The 22,794-nt window shown below is 38.3% G+C and overlaps 1 protein-coding gene across 3 annotated transcripts in view; it reads right to left on the bottom strand.

Annotated features, from left to right (window-relative positions):
* LRBA (LPS responsive beige-like anchor protein) overlaps positions 1-22,794 on the bottom strand; it is a 751,045-nt gene that overhangs the window by 634,810 nt on the left and 93,441 nt on the right. For all 3 annotated transcript variants that reach the window (XM_051819347.3, XM_051819348.3, XM_089302377.1), the window contains exons 2-10: positions 14,260-14,491; positions 13,953-14,053; positions 11,890-11,985; positions 8,918-9,039; positions 8,703-8,829; positions 7,997-8,116; positions 6,267-6,413; positions 2,978-3,175; positions 2,657-2,790 (exon numbers count right to left, since the gene is read on the bottom strand). In XM_051819347.3, the coding sequence (XP_051675307.3) occupies positions 2,657-2,790; positions 2,978-3,175; positions 6,267-6,413; positions 7,997-8,116; positions 8,703-8,829; positions 8,918-9,039; positions 11,890-11,985; positions 13,953-14,053; positions 14,260-14,491 (1,277 nt within the window). The remainder of the gene's footprint in view (positions 1-2,656; positions 2,791-2,977; positions 3,176-6,266; positions 6,414-7,996; positions 8,117-8,702; positions 8,830-8,917; positions 9,040-11,889; positions 11,986-13,952; positions 14,054-14,259; positions 14,492-22,794) is intronic.

Genomic DNA, 22,794 nt, shown 5'->3' with positions numbered 1-22,794 from the left:
AGCACTGAGGCTTAGCAGGTAAAGCCGCTGCCTGCAGTGCCAGCATCCCATATGGGTGAGTCCCGGCTGATCCATTTCCAATCCAGCTCTCTGCTGTGGCCTGGGAAAGCAGTAGAAGATGGACCAAGTCCTTGGGTCCCTGCACCTGCGTGGAAAGACCCAGAGGAAGCTCCTGGCTTCTGGCTTGGGGTCGGCACAGCTCCAGCCATTGCGGCCAGTTAGGGACTGAACCGGCAGATGGAAGACCTCTCTCTCTCTCTCTCTGCCTCTGCCTCTCTGTAACTCTGCCTTTCAAATAAAATAAATAAATCTTTAAAAATAAATAAATAAAAGAAACAATATGACAAAATATATAATATAGAGAAAAATAAGCAGTGCTCGAAAAAAGGAATGTAATTAGCTAATGAAGATATGTCAAGTTCTTTTGGATGGAAGGGTCATAGATAAGAAAGTATGTGCAGCTTTGGCCAAATGGAGCTAACGACACTGAAGTAAACAAACCAAGGCATACACCCTCAAAATACTTTCAGAGCCTCACTCAGTGGCATAGCACGTAAAGCCGTTGCCTGCAGTGCCAGCATTCTGTATGGGCACCGGTCAGGTTCCGGCTGCTCCACTTCTGATCCAGCTCTCTGCTATGGCCTGGGAAAGCAGTAGAAGATGGCCCAAGTCTTTAGGCCCCTGCACCCGCATGGGAAACCCAGAAGAAGCTCCAGGATCTTGGCTTCAGATCAGCCCGGCACTGGTCGTGGAGGCCATTTGGGGAGTAAACCAGCAGAAGGAAGACTCCCCACCCTGTAACTCTGCCTTTCGAATAAATAAATCTTTAAAAAAAAATACTTTAGGGTTCTAGGATGATCATGTGTGAATTTAGCACAGAAGTACATGAAGAAAAGATGAAGAAGTAATCTGGAGAAAAATTTGAGTTGCTGAACAGCAATCTAAGCAGTTTGTTCATTATTTCAACAGGAATAGTGTAATCATCCATTTTTAAAGACTTTTAAAACGCATAAGGAGTACAACCATGCTCTACTCCCCAAAATATTTAAAAATACACTGAAGATAAAGGGGTAAGGTCAGCCATTACCACCTTCTCAAAGGTTCTAGGAGGATCCCACAAAGAGAGAGCAGGACTGACAGCTAACCTCCTGCTCCTTGCTCCTCCACAATTACTTTCTGCCAGCAATTACAGTAAAGTTGAAAGAACAGGCAAACAAAAAAAAATCTATGAAGTATTATGTCAAGAATAACTTCATTTCAATATTTTAAAATACAGCTGATAAATATTAGATTTAATAGCTCATTTCATCATTAATTATTTGGTCCTCGGCATCAAGTTGTGTATAAATGCAGATATCAAACAAAGAATCTCAAAAGTGGAGAATAAAATTTCATTTAAATTCTTGAAATCATAATGAAACATAACTATTTTACCACAATTTCAACAGAATTATGGTCAAATGATATTCACTTAGACATCCTCTCCAACATTTTATAACTTATCCTAGGAAATTTCCTATGCCTCTGACTCGTGTTAGACTAAACATTATTAACACAAGACACAAAATTTGACAAAAGTATAGTCTAATGGTAAAAAAACTGAATCACCTCTTACACTACACCATTACAATTTTTTACTTTCTTTTTTTTAAAGATTTATTTATTTATTTGAAATGCAGAAATACAGAGAAAGAAAGAGAGATAGAGATATCTTCCATCCACTGGTTCACTCCTCAAATGGCCACAATGTCCAGGGCTGGGCCAGGCCAAAGCCAGGAGCCAAGAGCTTCTTCCAGTCTCCCATATGGGTGTAAGGGCCCAAGCACATTAGCAGGGAGCTGGATTCGAAGTGGAGCATCCGGAATTTGAACTGGCACCCAAATGGGATGCCAGGACTGCAGGCAGAGGCTTAACCTTCTATGCCACAGTAGTGACCCAAAAATTGTTGGCTTTCAATTACATATATATAATCAGTAAAAAATATTTAAAATATTAAAAGTTAAATTCTCACAGTAAATCACTGCCAAATAAAAATTTTAAATATTGTAAAAATTACTTTAAAGTGTATTCATTTTTGAGACATCCACTGTCACCATTTATACTTTATTCCAAAACAACTTTATTATGTTTTTTAATTATTACATTCATAAATTTTTATTTTATTTTATTTGAAATGCAGAGAGATAGGGACAGAGAAAAGCATTCAGAGAGGAAAACATCTTTCATCTGCTGGTTCACTCCCCAAATGCCCTCAACAGCCTGGGCTGGACCAAGCCAAAGGCAAGTTCCTGGAACTCCATCTGGGTCTCCATGTAGGGAGCAGGGACCCAAGTACCTGAGTCAGGTACTTCCTTATCCAGGAAGCTGGATAAGAAACAGAGTGGCCAGGACTCAAAACCAAACACACCAATATGGATGCAGGTGTTCCTAGTGGGAACTTAACCAATGAGGCAAACATCTGCCCCGACTGTTTTTTAGAGCTTCCACTTTTCCTACTGAAAAACAAGAAAGTTGATCTGGATATCTACTTCGTTTATATTTCATTAAAATATTTTGACTTAACGGCCAAGTTGAAAGGCAAAGAAAATGTTGTGCAGCTCAAAAGCAATGGAAGTAACTCTCACACCAAATTAAAGAATAAAATAAAAGAACTCACCAGATACTCAAGTCGACCTCATCAGATAAATACTGCCTATAATCCAACTGTGCAAAAAGTGGAAACAGCACTTGTACACCTCCAATTGAATGCATAGCACTTTGGATGGAATGTGTTAAAACTGCCTTTACATCCTTGCAAAACAGAAAACAAAGTGAAGATTTCACCAATTTGTTTTCTAAGACAAAAATAAAATACATCAACATATGCAGGAAAACTAAAATGTGACACTACATGTGTTTAATTGGAGCTATCAAATAGATCTCAATAATACAGCAAAAATTACCATTAAAAATATTCTGAAAACATCACAGTTAGTACCTGGAGCATGAGTGCATGTGGTGAATGAACAAAAATTGAAGGGTTGTCCTTGGGAGATGATTCGAGGCAAAGCTGGGCATCTGTAGCCCGTGGGTTGTAAGTAAATGCAATGGCACTAGAGAGTTTGCCATCATACAATAGAAGTTTGTGATGTTCTGCAAGGAAAAGGTCACTTTCTGCTTTGAATTTAAATGTACCCTATAAGTAAATAAAAAAAAGAATAGTTAAGAAACTATGCTACAAAAGAAACATCTAAATACAAATTGTTCCAGATATAAAAATTTAAGGAGATATATTATTAATAATTTTTCTAAGTATAAAGTTTACTACTCTTAGAACTGTTTTCACACCATCCCATTTATTTTGGTATACTGTGCCTCCATTTCATTTCCCTAAAAATATTTCCTAAGTTCCCTCATGGCTTCTACTTCGGCCCAAAGGTTGTTTAATAACATGTTGTTTAACTTCCATGTATTTGTGGATTTTCCGGCTTTCCTTCTTTCCTTCTACTATTTACTTCCAGTTTCATTCTATTGCAATCAGGAAAACAAAATCCTATGACGTCAATCTTCTTAACTAAATTAACACTTGGTATGTAGCCTAACACATGGTCTCTCTTGAAGAATGTTCAACATGCACTTAAAAAGTATATGTATTCTTCTTTATTGCATAGAGTTCTGTATATGCCTGTTAAGTCCACTTGGTTTATATTTTTGTTCAGGTCCTCTGTTTCCTTATTGATCTTCTCTCTGGTTATTACATACATTACTGAAAATTCAGTGTTGAAGGCTCATACTATCATTGTGTTGCTGTCTTTCTCCCTTCATTTCTGTAAAGGTTTGCTTCATGTGCCACATAGGATAACATCACAACAGCTTTAACTTGTGTAAGTACACAGTAGTGTTAGCATAATGACAAAATCTCCTAATGACACATTTCCCAGATGTTGTCCCAAATGTCAAACAACACAAGATTGTATTTGGACATTCTGATTCATATTCATTATATCTTCTTGGTGAATTAACCCTCATATCATTATACAATGTCCTGCTTTGTCTCTTATGACAGTTTTTGACTTAAAGTACATTTTGTCTGATACAAGTACAGCCACCTCTTTTGGTTACCATTTGCATGGAGCATCTTGTTTCCTTCATATGTAGGCTACATGTAGCCTTAGATCTAAAGTGGGTATCTTCAGCCAGCGCTGTGTGCATAACGGTTGTTAAAGCCCAGCCTGCAGCTCCAACATCCCACCTGGGTGCCAGCTGCAATTCTGGCTGCTCCACATCCGATCCAGATTCCCACTAGTGCATCTGGGAAAGCAGTAGAAGATGGTCCAAGGGCTTGTGCTCCTGTACCCACAGTGGGAGACCCGGATGAAGCTCCTGACTCCTGAGGCCGGCACTGTGGCACAGCTGGTAAAGCCGCCGCCTGCAGTGCCGGCATCCCATATGGACGCCGGGTCATGTCCTGGTTGTTCCACTTCTGATCCAGCTCTCTGCTATGGCCTGGGAAAGCAGTACAAGATGGCCCAAGTCCTTGGGCCCCTGCACCTGTGTGGGAGACCCAGAAGAAGCTCCTGGCTCCCAGCTTCAGATCAGCGCAGCTCCGGCCATTGCAGCCAATTGAGGAGTGAAACAGCGGGTGGAAGACCTCTCTCTCTGTGTCTCTTTCTCTCTCCATATAATGCTGACTTTCAAATAAGTAAATAAATCTTAAAAAAAAAAAAAAAAAGAAAGAGAGAAAAAGAAAAAGCTCCTGATTTTGGATCAGCTTAGCTCCAGCCATTGCAACGATTTGGGAAGTAAAGCAGCGGATGGAAGACCTCTCTCTGTCTCTACCTCTCTCTGTAACTCTGTTTTTCAAATAAATAAAATAAATCTTTAAAAATAAATAGAGTGACTGTCTTATAAACACATTTTTTTTATTCTTTCAGTTAATTTTTTTTTTTTTTTTTTGGACAGGCAGAGTGGACAGTGAGTGAGAGACAGAGAGAAAGGTCTTAACTTTTCCGTTGGTTCACCCCCCAATGGCCGCTGCAGCCGGCGCACCGCACTGATCCGAAGCCAGGAGCCAGGTGCTTCTCCTGGTCTCCCATGCGGGTGCAGGGCCCAAGGACTTGGGCCATCCTCCACTGCACTCCCGGGCCAGAGCAGAGAGCTAGCCTGGAAGAAAAGCAACCGGGACAGAATCCGGTGCCCCGACTGGGACTAGAACACAGTGTGCCGGCGCCGCAGGTGGAGGATTAGCCTATTGAGCCGCAGCGCCGGCCCCAGTTAATCTATGTTCTTCAATTGGGGAGTTCAATCTTTTTATGTAAAAAACTACTGATAGACGGGCCAGGGATGCAGCACAGTGGGTAAAGCCACTGCCTGCAATGCTAGCATCACATATGTGCACTGATTTGTGTACTGGCTGCTCCACTTCCGATCTAGCTTCCTGCTAATGGCCCTGGAAAAGCGATGGCCCAAGTGCTTGGACCCCTGGCATCCACATGGGAGATCTGGAAGAAACTCCTGGCTTCAGACTGACCCAACTGTGGCCACTGTAGTCACCTCTGAGATCAACCAGTGGATGAAAGATTTCTCTTTCTTTATTTCTCCTTCTCTCTCTGTTACTCTGACTTTTAAATTAATAAATAATTCTTTAAAAAAAAATACTGATAAAGAAGAACTTAAGGAATACTTTGATAACTGTTTCCTGTATGTCTTAGCTATTTTGTTCACTTTCCTCTCTTCAATTCTTCCTAGGAGTTTCACAGATTTTTTTGTAGTGGCATGTGTTAAAGTAAACTAAAATGGAGGCCAGGTCTGAAAACCTACTGGGCAAAGTCACATGGGCCTTGAAAATAATGTTAACTTACTTATAGTAGCAAAAGTGTTTATTAATGGAATGTATGTACATATTGGGCATTGTACATTTCTCAAACCTTGGAGTCAGATTGTATACCACCATCCTGATTTCCTGTCCTAGGTTGATTTTCACGTAATACTTGCTTTTCTATCACAGCCACTGTCAAAAACTTAGCTGTGCAAAGACACATCATCATCAAAAGAAAAACAGCATGAACACTGAAACTTGAACAAGTAGTTTGCAAACTACCTCCTATAAATCAAGTATGCTATCCTTTCTTCAAAAGTTTAAAGTACCCTTTAGACTACTGAAACTTCCTTGTGGAATTCCTGATTACCCTGACCTCAGTTTGGTGCCTCAAGATAAATCTCCTATGTATAATCCACCTTCAAATTCAGGTCAACTAACATTGGCTAAGTAGTGAACATTAAAGTACCTTATATCCCAGGCCCAACTGATAAATGGCAAATATCTGAGCTGCATTGAGAGCTTCACTAAACAGGTAAACTGCCGTCATCTGGCCACAGAATACTCTATTAGCATCAGCGGTTTCTGAGGAGCCCAGGAAACACTTGTCAAAAGTCTGTGAAAGACAAAGATTTCATTAAAGAAAAAAAATAAGAAAGTATAACCTTTAGAAATAATAAAAACCCTTATAGGTATAAATATTTTGTCCATTCTAAACTTTATCTATACATATCAAATAATTTATTTAGCATTTCACTTCATTCCTTTTCATCTGGAGTAGAGATCAGTGAAGACATTATACAAAAGGAGGCAACACACATTTCCCAAAGTACAATCAACAAAACTTGACAACCAAGTGAAGACAAAAAAGGAGAAAAATTATGATGGCTGTGGAGGTTCATAGTGGAACAACCAAAACTCCAGGCAGAAGAGCAGGCTTTGATACAAGGAGGAAAATACTGACTCAGCTTTAGGACATACAGAATGAGTATTTTTTTGAGTCCTTGAATTATGAACATTATCACACTTAATCAGCACAAGAATCTTCTTTTGTAAGTACTACTTTACTCTCATTTTTCAGGTGGATAAAACTATGGTAGAAGAGGCCGGCGCCGCGGCTCACTAGGCTAATCCTCCGCCTAGCGGCGCCGGCACACCAGGTTCTAGTCCCGGTTGGGGCACCGGATTCTGTCCCAGTTGCCCCTCTTCCAGGCCAGCTCTGCTGTGGCCAGGGAGTGCAGTGGAGGATGGCCCAGGTGCTTGGGCCCTGCACCCCATGGGAGACCAGGAAAAGCACCTGGCTCCTGGCTCCTGCCATCAGATCAGCGCGGTGCGCCGGCCGCAGCGCACCGGCCGCGGCAGCCATTGGAGGGTGAACCAACGGCAAAGGAAGACCTTTCTCTCTGTCTCTCTCTCTCACTGTCCACTCTGCCTGTCAAAAAAAAAAAAAGACCCTTGTCGCTCTCTCTCTCTCTCTCTCTCTAACTCTACCTCTCAAATAAATAATAAATAAATAAAATTAAAAAAAAAAAAACTATGGTAGAAGAAAAACCTAAGGCTTAATGGATATGGTAAGATCATAGAGTCAGTAAGCAACAGACCTGGGATTCAAACCTGATACAACATCATGAGCTCTTAACAGTCGGATTACACAACATGCACATATGTAAAACAAGGATACAAAAGAAGTAAATGGTGGATGGTCTGTATTCATGTTCCCTATTTTTTTTACGTTTTCTATTAGAAAAATGGTTTTAGGAGAGAAATAAGGATATTTTTAATTTAATTCTATCCTCTGAATCTCTTTTTGAATCCTGAACATATGATAGTTATCTGTAGACATAAATATGCAACATTTATAAGCACACATCAACTCATAAAAATGATCAGAAGTCTGTAACAGAACTTCTATTTATTTTCCTCAATGAAACAATGATGCAAACACCATCAAGATACAGTTGCTATTACCCATAAATTCTTATCTCTACTCTATCCAAGAGAATTTTACTATATGGATTGAGTAATACATAACACAGTACCAAATTCTATTTATAACATACTACACAAATTATGATTATAAAAAAATCCACCATGGTGGTATTCCTAAATTTATATTCAAGTTCTAAAACAGTTTCTGATTTGAAGAGTTTATGCTTTTAAAATAACTTCCTTCCACTGGAACATTTTGGAACTACTTACATCGCTGGTGTTGACAAACCATGTTATTTCTCCATAGGAAGCCAGCTCACCATTCACATAACATCGAAGTTCACTGTTCTTCCATCGGTTATAAATGTGTACTATAGTTACCATATACCACTGAATAAGCAAAACATATAAGGATAATGATACTGTAATCATATCGATAATAAGTTCAAATAAAATTATGCTACAATTAAACCCAAAAACAAATAGTCAACTTCTGTAGCATTTATTTAGGGAGGCTCTCAGGGGTGAGAAACTAATCTCCAAATTATTTTGCCCATTTCTTATTATGAAAAGTTTCAAACAGTCCTCCAAAAAGCTGAAATTCTAGCATACTTTTTCAAATCTCAACATTTTTCCATATTTACTTTATGTATCTGCCTACTTGTCTACAATCCTGTTGACCAACAACCTTTAAATTTTAAGGCACAAACACACATCAAATTTACACTCTCAAAATGCACGTATTTGCCACTATACTGTCTTATGGTATTTCCCTTAAACTCTGCAAGTAGCTAAATATCCAACCTCTTTATGATCCAAAGCAGGGTTAATAATTGTTCAGAGATATACCACTTCATTTTATGAAATAGTAAAGAAAGTTGTGATTTAGCACAGGTTATGCAAATATCACTAAAACAAAGCATATGAACAATGGCATAGTTTGTGAACATAATTGTGCCTCAGTAAGATCACATACCTTTTGTGGCTTGAAATCAAATTTCACACAGTGTTGAAAGCCTTTTCCTTTTGACTTTATTGATGTTATAATCAAACACCCTCCAACAAAATGAGCAGAATAACCAAGACCTTTGCTGGTTCTGAAACTATGAAGAGTAAGTTGTCATTGTACCTCCTAAAGAGTCTCATTTCCAAAGTAAGAAATTAACACTAATCCATTACAAAAATACGTACCAATACAAGTAAGGTTTATCTTTATCTACATTGATGTTATTTACAGGATCCATTCTAAGCCAGGTATGAAATGTAAAACCATTCTGGTATGGCCATTTGGCTATAGGAGGTAATGCAATAGCCTAGAGGAAAGAAACTTTCAGTTATTGACTCACATGAAAAACTTTACTACTGAAACCATCAAAAATGAGACTTTATAATGCTGCATGCATTTTCTGTTGTAAATTACTTTAAACATGATTTAAATTCTTGGAAGAAGACTTTCAGTAACTTGAATTTTCCCAAATACATAGTAATACTGTTAATTAAAGAAACAGAGTATATCCTGCTGGACACAGAAATCATGTCCACTTCAATTCTTACAATAAACATATCCAAAGAGGTTTCAATTAAAAGAACTTCTTGCTGAAATGTTAAGGCACTAGAATAGAGAAAAATGGACAAAATGCAAAGAAAAATGTTTAAAAAGACAGCTTGGTATATGTTTCTTCTTTTAATCCACAAGTATGAAAATTATTTCATAACAATTTTAAACTATATTCAGAAGTTACTCTACAAATGGCTTTACCATTTGGTTTAAAATTTCACTTAAAAGTTCTCAGTACACAAAGATAAATGCAAGTAAGTAGAATGGACACACTAGAGTCTCAGAGAACTGTAAGTAATAAATGGGAGGGGGATAAATATCATGTGAATACCTTTTTTTTAATGTCAGAAGCAAATGTTAGGCTCAATACCAAAATAGTAAAGTTATTTAGGAAAGCTTCAAATCTAAAAATATCTTTTAAGGGAAAATTGTGGAGTAGAAAAAAGAAATAAAAGGCATAAAACTTTCCAGGGGTTGACACTGTGGCATAGGTAGGCTAAGCCTCCGCCTGCAATGCTGGCATCCCATATGGGTGCCAGTTCATGTCCTGGCTGCTCTTCTTCTGGTCCAGCTCTCTGCTTATGGCCTGGGAAAGCAGTGGAAGATGGCCCAAGTGCTTGGGCCCCTGCACCTGCATGGGAGACCCAGAAGAAGCTCCTGGCTCCTGGCATCAGGTCGGCCCTGCTCTGGCCATTGAGGCCTTTTGGGGAGTGAACCAATGGATAGAAGACCTTTTTCTCCATCTCTCCCTTTCACTGTCTGTAGCTCTACCTCTCAAATAAATAAATAAAATCTTTTAAAAATAAATACATAAATAAACTTTTCAAAGAAAGTCCTGTATTGTGCATGTAACATTAAAATATTACAAACGTCCTTGACAAATACAATCTTATCTTTCTGCAGATAGAGCCTGCAATGTAGGGTCTAAAAAGCAAACAAGATTTTATGAGAAAAAAGAAAATACTGAGGCTAAAGGGGCGTTCTGATCACAGATACCTTGTGGCCCGGTTTCCAGAAAGAAGGAGTTAGTGCCACAACATGGTGTGTGACATAGTTCACAGCAACACTGTCTATATTTTATAAAGAATTAGAAGACAGGATCCGAGAACTCCAACCACAATGAAGTTACAGGAAGATGGAAATGCTAGTCATGCTGATTTAATCAGCACACTGTATGTCCATATAATGAGATATCACACCACGCCCCATGAATATGTATAATTATTTCATGTTAAAAAATAGAAAGAAAAAAACTATCACTGTTACCAGGAAAAAAAAAAAAAGATCTTATGAGAGAGAAATAAAAATGAATGAGAGATCAGCTTATTAAAATAGATCTAGATATCTTTAAAAAAAATTTTTTTTTTGCTTGGGTCAAGTATGGTATTGCAGTGGATTAAGCTGCTGCTTGGGACACCCGTTTCCTGTATCAGAGGGCTGGTTTGAGTCTAGCTATTCTGCTTCAAGCTAATATGCACAATGGCAGATGAAGGCTCAAGTAACTGTGTCTCTAGCACCCACGACAGACAGTTCTTTGTCCCACAATGCTGCAGCCATCTGGGAGTGAGCCTGCAGAAGGAAGGTTTCTGTCTCAGCCTCTGTCTCTCCCTCTCTTTGTGTCAGTGTGCCTTTCAAATAAACAAATACATAAATCTTTTAAAATATTTTTCTTATATTAATAATAATTTTTAAAAGTCTTAAATATATATATAGTATGTAATACGCTTCTCTAACTTTTGGGTTTTTTTTAAAGATTTATTTATTTATTTGAAAGAGTTACACAGAGAGAGGAGAGACAGCGAGAAAGAGAGAGAGATGTCTTCCATCCACTGGTTCACTCCCCATTTGGCTGCAATGGCCACAGCTGTGCCAATCCGAAGCCAGGAGCCAGGAGCTTCTTCCAGGTCTCCCACTTGGGTGCAGGGGCCCAAGGACTTCTACTGCTTTCCCAGTCCACAGCAGAGAGCTGGACTGGAAGTGAGCAGCCAGGACTAGAACCGGGTCCATATGGGATGCCAGCGCTTCAGGCCAGGGCGTTAACCCGCTGCACCACAGCGCCAGCCCTGCTTCTGTAACTTTTGAAACTTTACAGATATCATAGCCATAAATGTCTTACTTATAACCTGACCAACAGCTTATAATTAAACTATGATCAACATAATTTGAAAACTCACAAGCCACAAAACTGTGTGTAGTTAAGTTTCAAAGAGTTACTCTCCATCTATATATATCAGATATAAAAGAAAGGGAGATCGGGAAATTTAAAGCTGGAGAAAGTTGTTCAGCAAGACAGATGTGAAGCTGTCACCCACAGAATGCAAAGATAAATTCATTAGACATCATGACTATGTGTGTGAGAATTAGGTTTTTATTCCAAGATTAACCCAAGCTTGCTTGAATGAGCAGCTTTCTCCACTACATTCAGTCTCTGTTTCTTCACCTTCTAAAACAGGAAAAAATAACAGACAAAATTATAAGATTGAGTTACTTGTGCAGAGAAGCTTCTACCTAACCCAGTATCTGCCAAAGGTGTTTACAGAACTATACTTTGAGGAAGCAAAGGAAAGGAGAATGTCAAAGGATTTCCTCATTAGTATCTACTTACTGCAGCACTCTTTCCTGGAAAGTTGAAAAAGGCATCAGGGCCGTACTTCTGAGGCATATGCTTTAACACAGACAGCAACTTGCCAGCGTGTGGGGGCTATGAAAATAAACAATTCAGAAACCACAGTGTTCAGCAAAGACAAAGAGTCATCTTTCTACTATAATAATAATATAAAATACAATAGAATAACCAAGTAGTGATATAAGCTAAAAGCATATAAAGTGACCAAAAAAGCTATTTTCAACTATTTTTAGCATAATAAAGGACGTATCAGGGATAGGAAATATTCACTGTGCAGGCTGCATAAGGGTCTGGCCCTGCCAAAGCAACCTCAGGCGGGATTTGAAACTCAATGACTCTATATCAGACTAACGCTTAAGTTCGTGATTTTGTATGGCCTGCGAATGACGTCATCAATATCCAAATGCACCTCGGCAGGAAAAGGGCTCCCCACCTGTTTTGGCATTCAGTAACTATGAGCCAATACTGAGACAACTAGCTGACCTTCGCTGCTCCTTCTAAGTGGAAACAAGAATTTTCATTTTGGTTATTAGAGACTCATGGACAAGAGAGAAAAAAAATAAAGTGAATGCAACATTACCACTGTACACATTCCATGCAACAGAGGCATACTGTAGGATGAACACAGTAAGAAAAGTTTAATGCATTTTAAAAGTCAGAAGAAGTGATCATTAAGATGCACTCTAAAGGACAGAAAAGGTCTCTATGAATAGAAAGAGGGCAGAGTAGACTCAGTGACAACACTTTAAGTATGAGGGAGAAGGGAAGAAGATGTAAAACGAGGCTAAAGAGATAGAGCCATTGCAGGCCATGTTGAAAGTTTTGGTCCCTTTTTAATGGAAACAGAAAGCTACATGAGCAAGTACAACATAACAGTGACCATCTAGTGGTTAAAAGCATGTACTGTGGAGTGAGAATAAGTTCTGATACACTTCCTGTGTGACCTAGGGCATGTGAAAATGAGTTCTGATCCACTTCTTGTGTGACCTAGGTTATATTCCACCGCCTCAGATCCCTCCTTGGTAAAATGGAGATAATAATGTACCCCACAGGGTGGCTACGAGGTTAATGTACCACAATATTTTAAAGTATCTTTAGCATTGAAACACTGAGAATTATTTAAGGATTCGTTACAGTGTTAAAGAGGGGTGGGGTTAGTGTAGTTTGTATTTTTAAAAGATCATTTTTTGCTACTGTGTGGAAACAGTTTCAAGTGTCAAGGAACATGAAGTGTCTTCAAAAAGCTCATGAAAAATGCATATTATGAAAAAATTATGCATGGGTTTCTACTTTTTTGTACCAAAATAAGCTTATCTTTTAATTATATTTTCCATAAAATTTTTTAAGTAGCCTCATAAAGTGTAGTAACAAGTGCCTACAATTATACTGACTTTCAAAAATTAAAACACTTTCTTCTTATGGCTACTGATTTTAGACATACTGACATAAGACAAAGTGAACTGCATATTGCTGAGTGCTAGAATCTGACATAAATCCTTTTGAGATTCTTAGACTATTTTTGAAGCAGATAAGTTACTTGTAGATCAACTATAATTCCTACTGAAAAAAGAAAAAAAAAATCTTAAAACTAGCCTTAGAGGATAGAGTGGCTGATACTCCAGGGCTAGTCTAACCCTTCTGTTCAGGTCTGGCTCCTCTAGGGTCTCAGACACAGGGTGAGAAGTGCCACGAGATAGTGGTCTTTCCACAGTGTCTAGTATGATCTCTAACGGTCTGTAGCTCTCTATTATTAATTCTGTCACTACTCTGACTTATAGCTATCAGAATGTTAGCTCTATCTTACTGAGTTTTAAGGTAAGCATGAACAGTCTGGTACTGAATCCTCACTCCAGATTTCTGGAGTTTTTCAGTATAGTTTTTTCCTCTGCAGTACTCTGCCCTCACACTTCTATCCATTTCCAACTTTCACAAGTTGAAATCAATTCTGATGACAGAATTAGTAGACAAGAGCATTAAAGCAACATATTATTATGCTAAATATTGTCAGAAATGTAAAGCATTTAGTATTTAGGTTAGTTTACCCATTGTCCTTTATCTCCTTGAAGTTTACTGAAGAATAGCTTAAGTTCTCGAACTGTCAGATTATAGCTAGCCAGCACTCCCAACATGTCAACTAAAAGATCTGGAAACAAAAGAAAAAAGAAAACAATTCATCTGCTTTTGTTTCTTAAAGACTTAAAATACACTATGCTTCCATAAGGCTTTGGACACTAAAGTAACAAGCTATATGCTCAAATAGTTCTTAAATGTTGTTAAATGAAAAAATAAAAATTCAGTATTTAAGAATCAAACTACTTTTTCACACACATTGTACTATAGAAGTCATACCTGCTAGTATATGGTCGACTTTTTCGATCTTTCCCAGCACTTTCTCAACAAGGCCTACTTCCGTGCAGACCTGAAGGTTGCGTATGCTTTTCTTCAGAATGGCTGTAAACATGCTCCATACTTCAGCTTGGCAAGTGACATCACATTTCTCCAGCAGGTCCACCATGCAGATGATACTCTCACCTTCTTGGATAATGAAATTCATTTCCAAATCAAACTGCCCTCCAACCAGCTTCCGAAGAAAAAAACAAACAAAAATACAATGCAAGTATTAGTACTTCTTCAATGTCACTTACAGCACACTCCTAAACTTTAGATGAATAGTAACTACCCAAACCCTACCCACAACAAGATAAAACATTTGTGAGCAGAAGAAAGGGTTTGGTGGGAAGTATCACTACGCTCCTAAATCTCTATACATGATATACATGAAAATTTGTCTACCTTTAAAAAAAAATAAAGAATAAAAATTTCATTATCTAGGGGCAACAATAAAAAAAAGAAAAAACACAGCTCCAAAAAATAAAGCTTCTAAAGAAATCTCCAAATGTACATAGCACAGAACTGTCAAAATGTTTTTAAACAAATTTAGAATGTCTTAGGTAAATCGCTGCCTACTACCCTGTTATTAATAAAAATCTAAATTAACTTGATAAATGCTTTGAAATCAGTACTTCATTTGTGAGTCGCCAACTCAGTAGAGTATACACAGCAATTTAAAGGTCTTTTACTGCCTAAACAGGGTGCAACCGCAAAACAAAAATAACAAGATATAAAAGGCTCAGAGTGAACATAAAATTGGGGTTTATATTTGCCAAATTTCTGGTTTATTTTACCTTTTCATCATGATCCCTCGACTTTCCTGCTGATTATCTCTATAACTTACAAATAATTAGTCATGTCATAAATAAGAGTGCCAATTGTTAAATCAACAACGGGAGTCACTGGGTTCATGCTCCCCTCGCAGGATCTCTGTCCTTAATATGTCTATCTATGAAACTCAAATACAACACTACTAGTCGAACAATACCCTATACCTGGTTCGGTTGTGTGAGTGCAACCTGTTGAAATCCCTGCTTAGTATATACTAAATTGATCTTCGGTATATGAAGGTAACCGAAAATGAAACGTGATGAAGGGGGGGGAGGGGAAAGGAAGTGGGTGAGGGGAGGGCCACGGGAGGGAGGGAGGTCGGGGGGGGGGGGGGGGCCACAACAATGCAAAAGATGCATTTTATATTCTACTTAAAACTATTGGTTGAGCTCTGTAATTAATACACAATTACTCTTAGGTGTTTAATTAATGCTCTAACTAGTACTCAAATAGTATTTTACACTTTATGTTTCTGTGTGGGAGCAAAATGTGGTAATCTTTACTTAACATACGCTAAATTGATCTTCTGTATATAAAGATAATTGAAAATTAATTCTGATGTGAAGGGGAAGGGGAGAGGGAGTGGGAGAGGGGAGCGTTGTGGATGGGAGGGAAGACACGGGGTGGGGGAGGAGGCTATTGTGGTCCAGAAGCTGTACTTTGGAAATTTATGCTCATTAAATAAATTAAAAAAAAAAAAAAGTAAACCATGCTATAAAAGATTCTCTCTCTCCCTCTTTTTCTTTATCTCTCCCTCCTTCTGCCCCTCCTCCCTCTCCTTCTCTCTCTTCTCTGTCCTCTCAGACATTCTGCCTTTCAAACAACTAAAAGTAAATAAATAAACATTAAAAATATTGTAAAGAAAGTAATTAGATAATATACACAATTTTTCTTTAATACATTTTAAGCAAAAAATAATTCATCAAATTTATTATTTGTGATAACAAATTTTAATTTGCTGAACTTTGAGAAATAATTTTGTGCATATCATGTAGCTCTCATCCTGTTAGCACTTAATGAATGCCTATTATTTAATAAAATAAAAAGACAATTGGTCCTCATTAAAAAAAAAAAAAAAACAAATAATTAGTCATACACACAAGGTCAGTAGTCAAGAAAATTTATTTTATTGGGTTTTTTTCTCAGAAAGTCCATCTAGAGAAAGCTATGACCAATCCACAACTTTAAAAAATAAATAAATAAAAATAAAATATGATAAAATGTTAACAAGCTTTTGATAGATCAGATATGAACACATGGTTCACCCACTTTCTCTCTGAACACCTCTTGGCTTTTCATTATGCATCCCTAAACCCAGAAGGAGGGCAAGAACTAATAGAAAAGAACTTTACAAAACAAAATCAAACAGCTCAAAAAATAATAATAGACACAACCAAGGCCAGTTTCCCCGGGGAAAGCAAGGAAGCTTCAGACCTGGAAATAAATTTGATACATGTGCCATGTTCTGCCAAAAAAAAATACAGACTGGAATGAAACTGCAAAAACAGAAATGAACAACGTAAGGATCAGCACCCACGTGTGGGAAGTCAGGAACTCCAGGCAAGCACAATTGTAAAGATACTTAGTTCTTCTAGTGCAGCTGTGGCAGACTTTTAGGGTACAATTTTTTTGTATCCTCAGTACAGGGAGCATAAGGAGATGACAGCTAGGTTTTTGCTACAACAGTGTTGGTGGGACTGAGTCAACTCTCCTAGTTACATGGTCTTAGCTATGAGGTATACATGCTTGTTACCGACTTCTCCTAGAATGTCTTAGGTGAATCTACCTACTACACTGGTACTAATAAAATCTAAATCAACTTGATAAATGCTTTTAATTCAATATTTCATTTGTGAATTACCAACTCAGTCAAGTTCACACAGCAACATAAAGGCCCTTTGTTACCTTCTCCTAGATACTGTGCAAGCCATCTCATATCTATGAAATATTATATTCTATTGGAACTAGCAGAAACAAGTTACACTGCCTATAAACGTACCATCTGTAAATTCAAAACATATACAACTCAAATACAAACCCTGAGCAATGAGATATCTCGTTTGTTTTTGTGAATGTTATTTGTTTAAATTTTTTATTTTGAAACAATTTCAAATGTTCAAAAAAACCTGCAAAAATAAGAGTTCCTATAAATCCTTCACCCAGTTTCCCCTTACATGTAATACATTACATAATCATAGTACAATCATTAAAACCAAGACATTAACATTTACAGTACTATCAACCAAGCTACAGATCTTACTCAAATTTTGCCACTTGTCACACTAATTCTCATTTCCTGACCAAGGAACCAATTCAGCCTCCCCTTCCTCTCCTCCAAGCTGTGATTGTTACACAGGCATTCTTTGATTCTCATAACTTTGATATTTGAAGAGTGCTTGCCAAATATTTCATAGAATGACTCCCAATCTGAGCATTTTTTCACGTTATTTACTTTTGGCAAGAACATCCCAGGAGTAACATATGTCAGGGTGTTATTCCAGATGGTATCTGATGTATCTAACTACTGGTGATCATTTGGTTAGAGTGGTATATGTCAGCTTTTCCACTTTAAAGTTACTATTTTCCATTTTTGAAGTGAGTGTCTTGTGGAGATCACTTGATACTCTGCAAGTATCTTGTTTCTGATCCTACTTTTAAGCATCCATTGATGACTCGTGGCTGTTATTTCTACCACATCTGCCAAATGGTGGTTTTCTCGTCCCATCACACTTTCTGTATTTATTAAATAGAAAACACTTATTTTGATTTAACAAAAAAAAAAAAAAAAAAAAAGCTTACACATCTGAAAAGCCAGCATCATGCTAAAGAAAAAAATGAAAATAATTTTCATGAAAGTCAGGATGAAAACCAGTATATAATATCACCACTACCAGTTAATATTATTCTGGAGACACAGAGTCCATTTAGTCAAAAGAGGGCAGCATGTATAAAAAGCAGAAAAGTCGGATTTAAATGACAATTATTTTCAGATGATATATATCTGAAAAACCCCAGAGCTTCAACTGAAAAATTATTACAAATGAGAAAAGAATTTGGTAATTATTCACTAACACAATGAACAATATAAATCAACCTCAAAAGTATTATATTAAATTTCAGAAGCAGAACACAAACAGTTACCTCTAGTACAGTTTTATGAATAGAGCAGACCAGGAAATGTAAAACTATAGGGACAGAATCAGATCAGTGGTTGCCTGGGGTTAGGGATCACTTCAGGATACAAGCAAGGTTTTTCTAACTGTCACAGAAAAATATTTTAAGAATCATTTAATATATTTTCTGTTAAAAAATGACAGAAGAGAAGTAGTCCTGAATATTGAAAGCATACCACAACATGCATGCATAAAGGGACAGATCAACAGAACAGACTAAAATGACAATGTCTGTAAACCAAATGCTCAGCGGAATGTGGCAGACAATGGCTTAAAGGTCAGAGGGGATCACCTTACACCAGAAGTCTGAAATCTACATTCCTAATTTGACTTTGCCACTTACTGGCTGCACAACATTCTGCAAGTTACTTCTCACCACTAACCCTCAAGTTTCCTTGTGGATGATTTTTTTTAAATGAGGGCACCTGTTCCATAAAATGGTGAAGAAAGCATTTAAACTAATAGGGTGTTCTATAGATGTCTGGTTGGCACTGCTGGAGGTGGTGGTTAATATTACATTTTATAATAATTATGTAGGAATCTATAATTATATAAATCTATATTTGTATATTATTATATGGTGAGAGATATCTAAGTAGGACAAAGGTGATTTAATTAAACTTGTAGGGACAGATAGACATATCTTAAAAATATACCAGATTAACTGATCTCTGATACCTTCACAAATTTCCAAATGGATCAAAGATTTAAATCTAAAGCTAAAGTTATAAAAGTACTGAATGAAATAATGAGACAAAATATTTTGTTATCTCAAGTGACAAAAGCTTAAGAAAAATATTTTTGAGTCTATAGGACTTGTTGATAACCCTGATTACATCTAATTCAAAAAATGATAAATGGTAAACAATATGCTAAGAAAAACCAGTTCCAGTTCACATCTTTTTTTTTTTAAAGATTTATTTATTTATTTGAAAGTCAGAGTTACACAGAGAGAGAAGGAGAGGGAGTGGGAGAGAGAGGGGGGGGAGGGGGAGGGGGGAGAGAGGGGGGGAGAGAGAGAGAGAGAGAGAGAGAGAGAGAGAGAGGAACAAAGAGGTCTTCCATCCACTGGTTCACTCCCCAGTTGGCTGCAATGGCCAGAGCTGCACTGATCCGATGCCAGGAGCCAGGAGCTAGGAGCTTCTTCCAGGTCTCCTGCGCAGGTGCAGGGGCCCAAGGACTTGGGCCATCTTCTACTGCTTTCCCAGGCCATAGCAGAGAACTGGATCGGAAGCGGAGCAGCCGGGAATCAAACCGGTGCCCATATGGGATGCTGGCACTGAGGCAGCAGCTTTAACCGCTACACCACAGCACCAGGCCCCTCTAGTTCACATCTTAATGTAAGTACAAAAACCTTCCTGTGGGCCAGTACTCTGCCATAGCAAGTAAAGCCACCACCTGCAGTGCTGGCATCCCATTTGGGTGCCAGTTAAAATCCCGGCTGCTCCACTTCCAATCTAACTCCCTACTAGTGCATCTGGGAAAGCAGTGAAAGATGGCCCAAGCGCTTGGGCCCCTGAACCCACGTGGAAGAAGCAGAAGAAGCTCCTGCCTCTTGGCTTCAGAACAGCCCAGGTCTGGCCATTGTGGCCATTTGGGGAATAAGCCAGAGGATGAAGATCTTTCTCTCTCCAACTCTGCCTTTCAAGTAAATAAATAAATCTTAAAAAAAAAAATCCTGAAAGAAAACTTTAAAAAAGGTAATTTAGACAAAGGCAATGAACAACAAATGAAATTAAAATGGTGATGAAATATTGAAAAAAAACTCCACTTTGCTCCCAAAATTAATAAAAAGTAAAACTACATTAGTATATAATTTTAACATTTTACAGGCAAATTTTAACTCCTTAATTACTTGTAAAAACTAGTATGTAATATGAGCAAGGACTTGAAGAAGTAGATATTCTCAATATGTTACTACTGTTGAAGAACCAAATATACACAGACAGCAATGTCTATCAAAAATTTCAAATTCGGCCGGCGCCGTGGCTCAATAGGCTAATCCTCCACCTTGCGGCGCCGGCACACCGGGTTCTAGTCCCGGTTGGGGCGCCGGATTCTGTCCCGGTTGCCCCTCTTCCAGGCCAGCTCTCTGCTATGGCCAGGGAGTGCAGTGGAGGATGGCCCAGGTGCTTGGGCCCTGCACCCCATGGGAGACCAGGAAAAGCACCTGGCTCCTGGCTCCTGCCAGGATCAGCGCGGTGCGCCGGCTGCAGCGGCGGCCATTGGAGGGTGAACCAGCGGCAAAGGAAGACCTTTCTCTCTCTGTCTCTCTCTCTCACTGTCCACTCTGCCTGTCAAAAAAAAAAAAAAAAAAAAAAAAAATTCAAATTCTAAAATCTCTTGTAACAGCAACTTCACAACTAGAAATATATATTATAGACACAAATAGCAAATAATGCTAGATATAAGAACTTTCTTTTATTGAATAGAAAACATTTAAAAAAAATCTCTCCTAAAAAACATCAGATGGTAATGTCTACTAAAATTGTATGTAACTAATTATACAATGAAAAATGGGAGTGCTTCAAAAAGTTCATGGAAAACTCAAGTTAAAAGATTAATTTATTTTGTTGGAAAAAATTGAAATCCATCATTTTTTCATAATATATAATATACAACTTCCATGAAATTTTTAAGCCATTGAAGAGAGTGAGGCAGCTAAGGGGGCAGTGTATGGCCCAGCAGTTAAGGCACCCAGACCCACTATCATGGTGCCTGAGTCTGATACCCAACTCTAGCTCATAACTACAGTTTTCTGCTAATGCAGACACAGGGGGCTGTGGTGATGGCTGAGCAGTTAGGTTCCTGCCATCACACAGAAGACCTGGGTTAAATGCTTGCCTCACAGCCTGTTGCAAGCAACTGGAGAATAAACCAGAAGATGGGAGCTTTTTTTGTCTGTCTCTTTCTGCCTTGCAAAAAAAAAAAAAAAAAATGAAACAAATTTTTAAAAATACAAGCTTCAAATTGCTTAAGTAGCCAATTTTGACAAATTACTCACTGAGTAAAAATTAATTCAGTACAATAATGATGACACAGTACAAAGGCATTATTCAACTATTTAACAGCCACTACAATGCAGGCACCAAGCAATCAGAGCACACGCCAACCTGCCAGAATGGGCCCCAGCCGTAAATCTCAGAGGCGGACACACTGAGGTACGTTGGCCTTCACACAACATTCCTGAGCAAAAACTGCCAGATAGATTGAACACATCTAAAAACATTCACAAAATACAAACTTCCATTACACAATGAATTTACAAAGTCATACAACACATTTTTCCTATATGCCACACCCAGGGGAACAGTAAAACTGTAATGCATAAGGCAGAAAACCACAGCCCTTATTCACAGGAATCAACACTGAATTTTACATTCTGTAGATTTTTTTAACTGCTTATTTAGAAAATACTAAAATTCTGGTTCCCACAATGCAAATCCATCTCAATGAACATACACGAAAATGACAAAAACTCAGTACTTCAGCCAAGTCATTTTGAGAAATACAAATTTTATAACATCAACATGATAAACTTGGGACCAGCGCTCTGGCACAGCAGGTAAAGCAGCCACCTGCAGTGCTGGCATCCCATATGGGAGCCAGTTCAAGTCTCAGCTGCTCCACTTCTGATCCAGCTCTCTGCTATGGCCTGGGAAAGCAGTGGAGGATGGCCCAAGTCCCCACGTGGGAGACCCAGAAAAAGCTCCTGGCTCCAGGCTTCAGATCGGCATAGCTCAGGCTGTTGCCACCATCTGGGGAGTGAACAAGCACATGGAAGACCTCTCTCTCTCTCTCTCTCTCTCTCTCTCTGCCTCTCTGTAACTCTGTCTTTCAAATAAGTAAATAATTTTTTTTAAAGTGTTAACTTAAAAATAGTTTATTTCTAAAGCAAAATGTGTTTAATAGGAAATTAGCATGTAGGAAAAAGTATGCCAATTTTCAGGATCTAAATGAGATTATTGGAAGTTCTACAAAAAGCAGCTCCAGCCATTGGAGCTATTTGTGGAGTGAACCAGAGGATGGAAGACCTTACTCTCTGTCCCTCCCTCCCTCTCTCTGTAACTTTACCTATCAAATAAATTAAAAATGAAAATGAAAATCTGTAAAATAAAAAAGAAAATAGTTAAGGAAAATTTTGTATAAATGAGTACTGGGATTATTTTTTTCTAAGATTTTTATTTACTTAAGAGGTAGAATTATAGACAGAGAGAGGGAAAGGCAGAGAGAAAGGTCTTCCATGTGCCAGTTCACTCCACAAATGGCTGCAACAGCCAGAGCTGGGCTGATCTGAAGCCAAGGTCTCCCACATAGGTATAGGGGCCCAAGCACTCAGGCGATCTTCCACTGCCCTTCCAGGCCACGGCAGAGAACTAGATAAGAGGAACAGCCAGGACTCGAACCAGAGCCCATATGGGACGCAGCACTAGAAGCAGAGGCAAAACCCACTATGCCACAGCACCGGCCACATGGAATTCTTAAACAA

The sequence above is a fragment of the Oryctolagus cuniculus genome, chromosome 8 (assembly GCF_051225735.1).
Source record: "Oryctolagus cuniculus isolate XC-2025 breed Fujian yellow rabbit chromosome 8, ASM5122573v1, whole genome shotgun sequence".
Lineage (NCBI taxonomy): Eukaryota > Metazoa > Chordata > Mammalia > Lagomorpha > Leporidae > Oryctolagus > Oryctolagus cuniculus.
The sequence above is the reverse complement of the archived record's forward strand: the minus strand, read 5'-3'. Positions and strand labels throughout refer to the sequence as shown.